General features: G+C 41.6%; 2 protein-coding genes across 2 annotated transcripts; one reads left to right on the top strand and one right to left on the bottom strand.

Annotated features, from left to right (window-relative positions):
- The first annotated feature begins 1,931 nt into the window (after positions 1-1,931).
- LOC311126584 (homeobox protein Dlx2b-like) lies at positions 1,932-5,301 on the top strand. The gene is made up of 3 exons (XM_084200573.1): positions 1,932-2,553; positions 3,795-3,979; positions 4,198-5,301. The coding sequence occupies exons 1-3, from the start codon at positions 2,268-2,270 to the stop codon at positions 4,519-4,521; spliced, it is 795 nt and encodes a 264-aa protein (XP_084056699.1). The 5' UTR covers positions 1,932-2,267; the 3' UTR covers positions 4,522-5,301.
- Positions 5,222-11,636, bottom strand: LOC311126585 (methionine aminopeptidase 1D, mitochondrial-like). The gene is made up of 6 exons (XM_084200574.1): positions 11,482-11,636; positions 7,263-7,454; positions 7,020-7,183; positions 6,193-6,883; positions 5,621-5,699; positions 5,222-5,520 (listed from the first exon to the last, which is right to left on the bottom strand). Exons 2-4 carry the CDS (start codon positions 7,446-7,448, stop codon positions 6,754-6,756), a joined length of 480 nt encoding a protein of 159 aa, XP_084056700.1. The 5' UTR covers positions 7,449-7,454; positions 11,482-11,636; the 3' UTR covers positions 5,222-5,520; positions 5,621-5,699; positions 6,193-6,753.
- Between the last annotated feature and the right edge of the window lie 2,610 nt (positions 11,637-14,246).

Below are 14,246 nucleotides of genomic sequence, written 5' to 3' on the forward strand. Positions count from 1 at the left end.
TAACAGTATCTACTCAATCATACACTTTACTACTTATTTGTGCATCCTGTCTTTTCAGCAGAAGGGAATTCTGCTTCTCCTTAGCAAGGTGCCACTTAGATAAATCTGATCATCTGATCTATAAATCACCTAATTTACAGTTAACTGAGCATGACCAGATCAATCAATCAAATGTATTTATATCAGCAGTTGTTGCAAGGTGCTTATACAGAAACCGAGCCTAAAACCCCAGAGAGCAAGCAATGCAGATGTAGAAGCACGGATCCCTACGATATTGCGATTAGTGATTCTGCACAGCGAGGACAAACGAGCAGTATATCTACTTTATTTGATCCTTTCATTCCCACAGGAAGAACACACCCTCATGACTGGCACTAGGTACAAACACACCCAGAGGGCAAGGAGTTCCTCTCAAATATTTAAGCCTGGCTGCAATAGCCTCAAACTGGAGTTATTTTACACAACACTGTACTATAGGGATACTGTAAATATACTGTATGGATTTTCTATACCAGGTCAAAGCAAAACTTTCACATCACACCAAGTTAGCTCTCCTTTGATCAAATATTGAATAGGTAATTCATTATCAAATACATAATTATCAAATACATACAGAAGGATGAAGAATGCACCCACTCCCTCTCAACTATTACAGGAATTTGCCCTGCAATAGATTATTGGTGTTTCTTGGTAACTAACTGTAAACCTTGATTTGAAACGTCATTTTATGATTGATGATTTTATTCAGATCCCCATTAGCTGTTGAAGAAGCAGCAGATACTCTTCCTGGGGTCCACACAAAATATGAAACATGACATAATACAGAACACTAATAGACAAGAAATTGAAACTAAGAACACTAGGACTAAAGAAGAATACGACTAAAGTCTCTTAGGTTTCATAGTAAGACATTCCCATTGAGGCATCAGTTTGGCTTACATTACTTTGCTTTGACAATATAATAGCAATACATGTTATGTTTGTGTTTATCTTCCTCCTAAACAACACACTGTAGCGACAGCCAGAGCTGGGTTTGAACCAGCGACCCTGCAGAAATATAGCTAGCACACTACCACAGGTGCCATAAAGCTCCTGACGTGTTGGTAAAGGTCCTTGGTTTATATGCATACAGGGATACTGTTAATACTAACGCTACATGCTGTACATAAATAGCAGTGCAAGGCCATCTAGTGGCCATGTGGTTATCAAGTACAGTAAAACGCCCCCCTTGACTCAACACTAATGTGAAGTAAATGAAATGGAGGGGTCCATATTGATAGTCTTGAACTGGACAGGTGATGATACATTCATGGTGGGCTTTCACCTAGCCTGTGTTTTCAGATTAAGGCAGATGAAGGAGAGGAAGCAACTTCAGACTATTGAGACGAAGCCTATGCCCCACTTGCAGCTGCTGCTGTGGTCTGAAGATCATGATTTATATTTACAGTGGAGTCCGTGGTAAGCCTTAATGCGTGGTGGGCACACATAGACAGCGTAAATATACCCTCAGTCATCTCAGTCAGCTGTAATGGTTGTTTTGCTCACCTGGGTGGGTGAGCACTGGCGCCGTCGGTAATTATGAAGTGTGTAGGGTGGAGTAGACTGTCAGACTCTGTCTGCCGGGTTGTAGCAACATCACATAAAGAACGTCAGATGGCGCCATCACCTCTCGCTGATCCGAAGGAGAGTGCGAGCAGAGAGCGCACTGAGGGCGCAACAAATATCCAAAGCTTCCAACATTCTTTGCAAGTGAAAAAGTTATTATTGCCCAAAAAATAAAAATAAACAACTACAAAATATATAAAACCTTTGTCATAATAATACACTGTATAAAAAAGGGTACTGAATCATGATAACATGAAATGGTATTAAGGTGCAAAAGGTGTCACACAGTCAAGGTTTTTTTCTTTGGGTTCTTGCCCACCCATCAGTCTCCTGGTTCACGTCACACCAGACCGTCTCATCCAGAGGAGCAGACACCTGAAGCTTCAGACATTCTATGTCTTGGATACGAGAAGATGACACCACTCAACCATATCTAGGCTATGGAGTAGAAACAGATGAGCGGTTTATTTATTGGCAACTATCATAATAACAGTGGGCTATTTGATCATAATTTACCACGTAGAGGAAATCATTGGAGACTTGGACAGTGGATAATTACCTTGGAGAACAACTTTTAGAATACAATGGAATATAAAGTTATTTGCAGTTCTGTATAGAGTTATGGCGCTATAACTGGAGTTTTACAGACTGCTGACACAGCTATGCAATCATCTCAGACTACCTCGATTCACTACGCCATGCACGAATCACAGGAATCTCAAATCTTACCTTTTTCAAGGGCTACAGGAGGCAACTTCTTCCCTAACCAACCAACCGGACACTGCACGGATCCGCCGCACGGCCAGCTCAAGTTTGACTCTCATTCTTTTCTGGAATATAATGGGAATAACGGTCTCTACAGTCCCGGGATGTATGAGTTTGGGTTCCCCACCTCTTACGGTTGTTACGGATCTTATATGGGCTCTTCACCTCTCCCCACGGACACAGGTGGGTAGCATTATCACAGTATTTCACTATTTGTTGATTCGAGTGTGGCTGTGCCCTTTAATGCCATGATTTGTCTGCTCCTAAATGTGGACCGAGGTAAAAGTAGTTTCATATTGGATATTTGGTGGATATTCGGTTTAATCGCATCAGTAGCTATTGAACGGCTTTTTAAAAAATAACAAGTGGATTTTTCTCCTTCCTCCCGATTCAGAATATATAATTTTCAGTCATGGCACGCTTTGTGTAATAGCTATTGAAGATTGAAATCCCCCTCCAAAAAAATCGAACTAAAGGAAAAGCTGTGGATTTTTGTCCATCCTCCCTGATTCAGAATACACTGAGTGTACAAAACATTAGGAACACCTGCTCTTTCCATGACTGACCAGGTGAATCCAGGTGAAAGCTATGATCCCTTATCGATGTAATCTGTTAAATCCACTTCACAGTGTAGATGAAGGGGAAGAGACAGGTTAAAAATGATTTTTAAGCATTGAGATAATGGAGACATGGATTGTGTATGTGTGCCATTCAGATGGTGAATAGGCAAGACAAAATATTTAAGTGCCTTTGAATGGGTATGGTAGTAGATGCTTTGTGTAAGAGCTATTGAAGATTGAAAGCCCCCCCCCCACAAAATATTTTAGGACTAGCCCATACTGCCCCTTTTTTATTGTATTTTCTTTTTATTAACCCATTAACTCTTCAGAGGACACATCTTTTTTTGTTTTTTACAGCTTTTCTGCTACATATACGTACATTTTACGTATACATTTTACATTCATGGTACTTTTATATAAAGCAATCACATCACAACAATATATTACCAAACATAAGCTCTATTAATCCAAGATGAAAACCTTTCCTACGAGTATTATTCTATTATTTATTGACTGACCATGGCTTTCCAAATCCCCAACACTGCTATTTGTAAGGTTAATTTTAAGTGAATGTTGGAATTTCTTTTACCATTCCTGAACCTGTGACCAGAAACAAGCTACATAGGGGAAATACCAGAATAAATGATCTAGTGATTCTGTCTCCTCGCAGCAAAATCTACAGAGCTGAGATTGTTGTATGCCACACATACTTTCCCTTTTAGTAGCCTATCATTTGGCAATTTCTGTGCTTTTCAGAAACATTGTGTTGGTTCTTTATGCCAGGTTTTGTTTTAATCATAGTACAGGCTACATTGTGTTAATCAATGATAGTCCTACTATTAATGGTCATACACATTTTCTCAGAGAAAGAGGAGAAGGAGCCAGAAGTCCGAATGGTAAAGGGAAAACAAAAGAAAGTCCGGAAGCCCAGAACCATCTACTCCAGCCTGCAGCTGTGCGCGCTCCAGTGCAGGTTCCGAATGAGGCAGTATCTGGCGCTACCTGAGCGCGCGGCGCTGGCCGCTTCACTAGGTCTCACGCAGACACAGGTGCGCTATGTTAATTTTCTGACCATGATTGACTTTAATGATAATCATTTATGATTTTAAATAGTATTATTTTCATTATATGCTAAATGTATTTAATATGTACAGTAAGTACATAAGTGCACTACGCTTTCTGCCAAAAGGTCTGGAGGTAGCAGTGTGCTTGTATGATAAGAATTTCAAACACCACCTATACTTCCGCATGTCTACTCCTCTCCCAGGTGAAGATTTGGTTCCAGAACCGTCGCTCAAAGTTGAAGAAGCTGTGTAGAAACGGGCAGATGCCACCGGAACAGCAGGAGATCCCGTGTGACTCCCCTAGGTCCAGCAGCTCTCCTCAGGCCACAACGGTGCACTGGGCCCCCCATGGGATTACCGAGACAGGAGGCTCAAGCAATGAGCAAGACTGTATCCCTCCAATCGCCCCATCCTTTTACAGTAACTACTCTTGGTACTCAGCAACAGACTCTGTGGCACTCTCCCAGCTGAGTCCAGTACTACATCAGCAACCTAATCCTACAGTTGATGTGGGGTCAATTGATTGATATACAGGATAATGAAAACCTGCTAAAGGGAAAAGCTATTTGTGTGGACTCTGCTTTCACCTGGCAGGAATATGAGCAATTGGGGCTTTTTATTTAGCAGATAAACTGTTTATGACCAGTTTATTTCAACGAATTCCTGTATGTTTGAGAATAACGTTGCTATCGAATATTGTGTAATAAATGTGCCATATTGTACATATGAAAATAATGTGGCCTAAGAAACTTAAAAGGCATCGTTTCAATATAATTAGTTGAAATACCTAGAGCACGGTATCTGATTGAACTAGAGGAAGAACAAAATAAATTACTAACAACGTAGAGCTGGAGGTTGATGTCATTAGAGACTATTAGTAGAGCAGAATACATCATGCATGCAGCCAAACAACGTAGCATCAATAACATCACGTCATGACATAATCAGCCCAGTAGATGTACGATACTCTGCAAACCTTGCAGTCCTAACAACGTTAACACAAGATAATCTTATGATGCCGTCAGTCATAGAGAAGAATGTGCTCCTCTGATTGGAATTAATTTGATTTCCTGAAACATTAAGTCCAAATGTGTTTAGCAACATTGCAATGACCACATAGGTTCCAAATATTTTGTCAGACAAAAAAGTGAAAGGTAAATTATGATATTTTGTAGAACTTCAAAATTAACGACATGCTTTAATGATTCAAAGACAGACACTGTTTTTAATTAAAAGTGAACTAAAGCTTTATTTAAATAATATCACATTTTCTACACACCAGACATACAAAATAATGCACTAGTGCAGTCTCATTTTAGTTATATCAATGCCCAGTTTCCTAGTCTCTCTGTGGTGCTAAGCCCTGGGTCCGTTTGGTGTTTTACCTCTTCACAGATGTGGATGTGACTGGGGTGTGAACAGCTAATCTGAAAACAGGGATTAGACTCCTATTGGTGATGGCTCGTCCTCCTCGGGTAGTTTGGTGAGAATATCCACACCGTCAGAGGTGATGATTACCGTGTGATCTGAACACACACACACACACACAGGTTATGCCGGGGGCATCAGTGACACTTTGGGCTATAACCCTTTATGTCAGTCGTATGTAGGCTGTAAGTGGCCTACCTCTTGTCGTCTGCAGACACTGCTGTCCACTTGTCCTTCAGGATTCTGAACTCTGATGATCCTTCCATCAATATGGGCTCTGCATACACAGATTTAACTTTAAAGGGATACTTTGGGATTTTGGCACAATGACTGGAAGTCTATGGGTATCTGCTAGCATGCTAGTAGATACCCATAGACTTCCAGTCATTGCGCTAACACTAGTTAGCATTGGCTCGATAAACTACCTCTAGCTTCCTTCATACTGGACACAGAGACATAACAATGGTATCCACAAGTTCATCTGACTCTGGGGAAGTAGATAATGGGCATCATTGCCAAAATCCCAAATTATCCCTTTAACACACATGCAGCTAGATACACACACTCCTATTCATCAAATGATGTAAAATGCATCATAATGGCTGTATTTCTGTATTTTGAAAGTTATATATCTTGGAAACTTGACTGCTGACATGCAAAACATTTTGGGACTATATCAACATTGGACTAATGAAACAAATACCAAAAGATAGTTTTTGGGTTGAGTTTTCCTATAACATACACTGATAGACATAGGAAATGTAACTGACCTATCTATAGTGAAAGTCATCCCTTCGTCCATGGTCATATCATTGTCATTTGTCCTCCCGAGTGGCGCAGTGGTCTAAGGCACTGCATCGCAGTGCTAGCTGTGCCACTAGAGATCCTGGCCGCGACCGGGAGACCCATGGGGCGGCGCACAATTGGCCCAGCGTCGTCCAGGGTAGGGGAGGGAATGGCCGGCAGGGATGTAGCTCAGTTGGTAGAGCATGGCGTTTGCAACGCCAGGGTTGTGGGTTCGATTCCAGTATAAAAATTAAAAATGTATGCACTGAATAAGAGTGTCTGCTAAATGACTAAAATGTAAATGTCATTAGCTGTCAGATAAATGAGAAAGTTATATTTAGGTCCAATATACTGTAGGTAGGGTTGCAAAATTCCTGGAACTTTCAATACATTCCCTAGTTTTACAGAAATCCTGGTTGGAGGATTCCGGATTTCCTACCTATTCCTACAACCGGGATTTCAGGAAAACCAGGAATGTATTGAAAGTTCCTGTAATTTTGCAACCCTAACTCTAGGTAATGGTGAATGAGTGGGACCATATAAAACTATAGGATTGCTGTGAGATACCAACTCTTACCATGGTGCCAGATCTCAGGATGGCAATGGAAGTAGTAGCCTATGCCATGTCCAATGAAGTAGGGACACACATGGAAACCATTGGAGTGGGCTATATCACTGTAGGAGGAAGTGAGGGACAGTAGCTTATACAAAACAACAGAGGTATCGTGTGTGTGTGTGTGTGTGTGTGTGTGTGTGTGTGTGTGTGTGTGTGTGTGTGTGTGTGTGTGTGTGTGTGTGTGTGTGTGTGTACCTGATAGTGTTACCTATAACACACAGTGGAGCCCCAGGTTTACAGGCAGCAATGGCCTCATCTCTACACTTCATGGCTGTCTTCACTAGCTTTCGCCCCACCTCATCCACACAGCCAATCAGGAATGTCTCTGAGGTGTCACCATGGTAACCCTCCAGATAGACCTGAAGAAGGGGTTAGGGGGGTAAGGAATGTGGAACAGTGGATCGTGCCGTGTGTGTGTGTGAAGGGGGTAAAACTCACAGTCACATCAACGTTGATAATGTCTCCATCTTGCAGTTGCCGGGTGTCAGGTATTCCATGGCAGACCACATTATTGACAGAGGTGCAGACTGATTTGGCGAACCCCCCGTATCTCAGGGGGGAGGGGTATGCGTTGTGACGAATCGTCTCCTGGTGGACGATGAAATCTATCTCATCTGTCATCATGCCAATCTGGGAGTCAGAGGTGAAAGATATGACGTTATTACAGTTTTTCTCAATTGCTAAAACACTAAAACCCATTGGCTGAACAAAGTTATCAGTTGCCTGGACTAATTTAGCTAATTATGCAGTCTGTTGTCAATACCTTAAACCATTTCACATGGTAAAACACAATTTGCAGATCTCACTTAAGACTTTTCAGCAAAACTATAAACACATTCTCAAAACACATTCTGCACTCTAATGTACATGTCATCCATACTGGTAAACACAAGTGGCAACAATCAAATACAAATAGAGAACACATGTCATTGATTGAACACAACCACTCAACATTTATTTAACCTGTTTCAAATGATGCAACACAACCAATATAAGCCAGTTCAGAGAGCAAACAGGTTGTTGAAGGTGGGAAGGAGAAAGTCTGAGAATGGATAGAAGAAACAATGTGAGAGGACGAGGACGAGTGTGTATGCGAGGTGGGCGACGAGGAGGAAGAGGAGGAGGAGGGCAAGAAAGACGAAGAGGAGGACGAAGAGGAAGAGGAAGACAAAGAGTGGAAATATCTGATGAAATTCGAGCAACAGTCATAGACCATGTTCTTGTCCATGGACTGACAATGAGGGAAGCAGGACTTAGAGTGCAACCCAATTTGAGACGATTTTCTGTGTCCACCATAGTAAGGACATTCAGAGAAGAGAACAGGTACAGTATACTACTGTATTTTTGTAATTGCAAATTTACTGTACTACACTATATGCAGCTGTTTCAATAGACATTTGTAAAAAGTTAATCACTGTATGTATTGTACTGCATGAAGAATTGCAAGGCTGCCACATGCAGGTGGAAGGACAGCTATATTCACTCGGGAGCAAGAGGCCATTATAGTTGGCATGGTCCTTCAAGATAATACAATACGACTCAGAGAAATCCAGGAACGAGTGATATAAGACAACACACACTTCCAGGGAATCGACAGTGTGAGCATTTCCACAATTGACCGTGTCCTCCATCGTAACAGGATGCGAATGAAACAAGTATACAGAGTACCCTTTGAGCGCAACTCACCAAGGGTGAAAGAACTGCGAGCTCAGTATGTGCAAGTAAGTGTACATTCAGAAACATTTACTGTAATCCAGATTGTCTATAGTACTAACACATACTATGTGAATGACATTACTCTTCAGTACATACAATGTATGTGAATCAGAAGTGCATACAGTAGGCCTAATTGTACTCTACAGGATAGCACTGTCTCTGTACGACTTACAAAATCCTACATACAGTATATTGTATTTCTACACAGACAATATTTGACTTGGAATCCTTGGACAGACCCCATGAGTTAATCTTTGTCGATGAAGCAGGCTTCAATCTAACAAAGAGGAGAAGGAGAGGCCGAAACATGGTTGGACAGCGGGCCATTGTTGAAGTCCCTGGTAAACGAGGTGGCAACGTCACAATCTGTGCTGCTATCAGCAACCATGGTGTTCTACATCACCATGTTACACTCGGGCCATATAACACCCAGCACCTTCTAAGATTTATTGCCAATCTAAGAGATATTTTATTTGAGCAGCAGGTTCAAGAGCAGCAGGGTCAAGAGCTAAATGAGAATCCCATTCCCACCTATGTGATAGTGTGGGACAATGTCAGTTTCCACCGAGCTGCTCAGGTAAGGGAATGGTTTTACATCAATGGGCAGTTTATGAACTTGTACCTCCCTCCATACTCGCCTTTCCTGAATCCGATTGAGGAGTTTTTCTCCTCTTGGAGATGGAAAGTGTATGATAGACAACCCTACACCAGAGTAAATCTGCTGCAAGCCATGGATTTAGCCTGTGGTGATATAGGTGAGGAATCATGTCAGGGCTGGATACGGCACACAAGAGGCTTCTTCCCCCGTTGCCTCAGGAGGGACAATATTGCTTGTGATGTCGACGAAGTGCTCTGGCCTGACCCAGCCCAAAGACAAGAAGAAGCACATTGATCACATGTTTACTCCTTTGATTTTTGTCCCTTTTAGTATTGTATACTGTAGTACAGTGCATTGTAGGCTGTATACTGTACAATGGACAAATTGTATGGCCCTGAACATTGTGCTTTCCATTTGTTAACAGTACTGACTGCTCAATAGATTTTGACTGGTTGCAGGTTCATATCAACAAAGAACAAGAATTACAGTATCACAGAGACAAAGGACAAGTTTGTGAGATGCAGGGTACAGTACTGTAAAAATAGGGGTACAAGAGGAGGAAGAACAACAAACAAAATTGCAAAGAGCAAAGCAGAGTAGTAATTTCTGATCAATTTTGAGCTACTATGATAGAACATGTTTTCGTTCATCAAAAGACAATGACAGAAAAATATTAAATTTGTTTTGAGATTTAAAATGTACTTCTCCCTGAGAACTGTATGTTTTGAACAATGTGTTTTCTATTTTTCGGTGTATTGTTTACTGACTGCTTGAGAGTGTACAGTGCTATGAAAAAGTATTTGCCCCCTTTCTAATTTTCTCTACTTTTGCATATTTGTGATACTGAATGTTATCAGATTTTCAACCAAAACCTAATATTAGATAAAGGGAACATAAGTGAAAAAATAACACAACAATTACATATTTATTTCATTTATTCATAAACAAATTTATGTAACACCCAATTCCCCTGTGTGAAAAAGTAATTGCCCCCTTACACTCAATAACTGGTTGTGCCACCTTTAGCTGCAATGACTCCAACCAAATGCTTCCTGTGGTTGTTGATCAGTCTCTCACGTCGCTGTGGAGGAATTTTGGCCCATTCTTCCATGCAGAACTGCTTTAACTCAGTGACGTGTGGGTTTTCAAGCATGAACTGCTCGTTTCAAGTCCTGCCACAACATCTCAATTGGGATTAGGTCTAGACTTTGACTAGGCCATTCCAAAACTTCCAATTTGTTGCTTTTTAGCAATTTTCATGTAGACTTGATTGTGTGTTTTGGATCATTGTTTTGCTGCATGATTCAGCTGCATTTCAGCTTCAGCTGACAGACGGATGGTCTGACATTCTTCTGTAGAATTCTCTGATACAGAGCAGAATTCATGGTTCCCTCTACTAAGGCAAGTCGTCCAGGTCCTGAGGCAGCAAAGCATCCCCAAACCATCACACCACCACCACCATGCTTGAGCTTTGGTATGATGTTCTTACTGTGGAATGCAGAGTTTGGTTTTCGCCAGGCATTACTGGAACCATGTCGTCCAAAAAGTTATACTTTTGAATCATCTGTCCATAGAACATTCTTCCAAGAGTCTTGATGATCATCCAGGTGCTTTTTGGCAAACTTGAGTCCACTTTTTGGACGAGATGGGTCCCATTATGCCTGGCGAAAACCAAACACTGCATTCCACAGTAAGAACATCATACCAAAGGTCAAGCATGGTGGTGGTGGTGTTTATTTTTTGTCCTTAATTAACCAGTTAAGGATCGGACCCTTTTTTTAAATTTTCGCCTAAAATGACATACCCAAATCTAACTGCTTGTAGCACAGGACCTGAAGCAAGGATATGCATATTCTTGATATCATTTGAAAGGAAACACTTTGAATTTGTGGAAATGTGAAATTCATGTAGGGGAATATAACACATTATATCTGGTAAAAGATAATACAATCAAATAAACATCTGTTAAAAAAAATTAAACATTATATCTTTGAAATGCAGGAGAAAGGCCAGACAGTGATGGCCTCCCGAGTGGCGCAGTGGTCTAAGGCTACTAGAGATCCTGGTTTGAATCCAGGCTCTGTCGTAGCCGGCCGCAACCGGGAGACCCATGGGGCGGCGCACAATTGGCCCAGCGTCGTCCAGGGTAGGGGAGGGAATGGCCGGCAGGGATGTAGCTCAGTTGGTAGAGCATGGCGTTTGCAACGCCAGGGTTGTGGGTTCGATGGGGGGCCAGTATAAACATTTTTTTTTTATGTATGCACTCACTAACTGTAAGTTGCTCTGGATAAGAGCGTCTGCTAAATGACTAAAATGTAAATATTGAGTACATACTGTACCTACCTTGGGCACTGAGTAGGCTGGTCTGATGACAGCCTGTCTGACTACACTGTGAGAGCTCTTCCACTTCCTCCAGAAGAACTGCCGGTGCTGCTGGGATTGGACACCCCAGGGTGAGCCACAACCCCACAGACCACACCTCCTCTGGAGGAAACCCCCCAACCCTGGAAAGAGACAGACACACATTCAGATAATCAGACTACAAAGGAAACAAAACACCTAAATTGCCCAATATGAAAATTGCTAAACAGTATATCACTTTTTATCTTTAAACCCACTCACACTCACAAAGTACACACACACATACATACACACACATAAACAAACACAGACACAGTGCTCTCCTCTAGTACATGATATCCTAATAGCACTGCTTGTGGGTCCCTGTGGAGTATTCCAGTGGTACACACGCACCAATTACAGAGCGAAGATAATGTTATAAGCCAATAAGGCGTAATGTAGTCAAAATAGAACTATGACACACCAGACATCTACAGTATATGGCTCTGGACTACAGACAGTCATTCCATTATAGACTCTCCAAGAGAGTTTCTAATAGAAAGTCATATCATTAAATATTAGCTCATCCACTCATGGTCTGCAGGCAGCTTAACTAATGGAACAGTCACGTGAAAATCAGGTGAATTTGACACTGATTGATTTGACTCAATATGAGGCCTGTATTAATCAACTCAATGCAAATTGAGACAGCATTTGCAAATGTCAGCCTTTCCCAGAAACGGATCTAAGGATAGTACATCTGGTTTCCACCCTAATGGCAAAGGTTAGGATAGGGGGAGAGTACTGATCCTAGATATTTCGTCAAGGGCCACTTCTACAAGGTACAGACAGGACAGGCGCCCCATGTTTGTTAACATCTGCCAAAGGCTGAACCCACCTGACAGGCCGTCAAGCCTGTCAATCCCATAGGTCTAAAGTCTATCCAAAGACATGTAGCTTTATTTCAAAACACAACTGTCAGTATAGATTACAGCTGTCAACCTCACGTTATGGAACATGCATCCTCTGATCAGTGTAATAGTGCTTCTCAGAGGATGTCATCTTTTTATTTGAAGTTCTATGATCAAATGTATTTATAAAGCCCTTTTTACATCAGCAGGTGTCACAAAGTGCTATACAGAGACCCAGCCTAAAACCCCAAACAGCAAGTAATGCAGATGTAGAAGCATGGTGGCTAGGAAAAACTCCCTAGAAAGGCAGGAACCTTGGAAGAAACCTAGAGAGGAACCAGGCTCTGAGGGGTGGCCAGTCCTCTTCTGGCTGTGCCAGGTGGAGATTATAAGAGTACATGGCCATTTAAGGCCAGATTGTTCTTCAAGATGTTCAAACGTTCATAGATGACCAGCAGGGTCAAATAGTAATCAGTGGTTGTAGAGGATGCAACAGGTCAGTACCTCAGTAGTAAATGTCAGTTGGCTTTTCATAGCCGAGCATTCAGAGGTCGAGACAGCAGGTGCAGTAGAGAGAGTCGAAAACAGCAGGTCCGGGACAAGGTAGTACGTCCGGTGAACAGGTCAGGGCATTGTTTTCATTTCGCTCATTCGCCATCTTTGGTTGAACATTTGTTCGTGGTTCTCTGATTATTGATTTATTCGCGAGTTCTTACCTGCTCTTGATAGAAGCTTGGCGCCACCGGTCGCCGCCATATTGTTTGTAGTGGAGGATCACATTACATTACATCACGGATTGGATTTGCATAGATTCACTCAGGGCCATAAAATAATGTTCAAGACAAGCAAGCACACACATTTTCTTTGGGAAATGTCATTTTTTCAGTCCATCTCCCTGTCTAATGTATTGATCAATCAAATATTGAATGTCATACGTGAGAAATACAATCTATTCCAGAGGCTCATCAGCTTTTTATAAAGTGCAAAAGCACGTTCCTTCGCTTACGGCCACACCAGCCTGAATACGCTTGATCTTGTCCGATGTCAGAAGCTGAAAAATGTATGCACTCAGCTTAACTGTAAGTCGCTCTGGATAAGAGTGTCTGCTAAATGACTAAAATGTAAATGTAAACAGGGTCGGGCCAGGTAAATACTTGAATTGGAGACCGCCTGGGAACACCAGGTGCTGTAAGATTTTTGTCCAGTAGGGTGTACTGGTCTCATGTATTATAAAGGAGCAACCAATGAGCCTTTCATTCATAACAGTAATAATAATATGATGATGCTGGTCAGTCTTGCTGATGTCAAAACCAAACATGGTTGGCAATTTAGGTTATAATTACCGTTGAGCATACCAATGTAGGGTTCAAACAGCAGGATCAACACCTCAGTATCAGGTCACCATGTGAGTGAACAGGTTGGTGACCACCGATAGTAGGCCTACGTGTTACATATTGCTTTATCCTCTTTAGTGAGATAGCAAAAGTCACCAACAAGCATTTTATTTTTAATTGTTGTTTGTTGGGATTATATAGCCTACAGATAAATCACTTTTTGCCCCAGCATTTGACAGATAAAAATGAAAACTGTTCAGTAAACAATCATGTTCACCCTCATCATTCAGAGCAATCCGATACATTAAACTGCCTCAAAAACATTTAACCCCAAAGGGCTTTCAACCACTATTATCCTACTACTACACAGGATCTTGACCAGTATAGGCCTACAGAGGACAGCAGTCAGCACAAACATTAGTTACAGTTTGTAACACATAGACAAAGCCAACTAAAAGTGTACAATGAGAATGTAGGTCAATTTATCAAAGACAACAACCCTGTTCTTATCACTGACAGACAC

This window comes from Coregonus lavaretus (assembly GCF_964263955.1).
Source record: "Coregonus lavaretus genome assembly, contig: HAP1_SCAFFOLD_3788, whole genome shotgun sequence".
NCBI lineage: Eukaryota > Metazoa > Chordata > Actinopteri > Salmoniformes > Salmonidae > Coregonus > Coregonus lavaretus.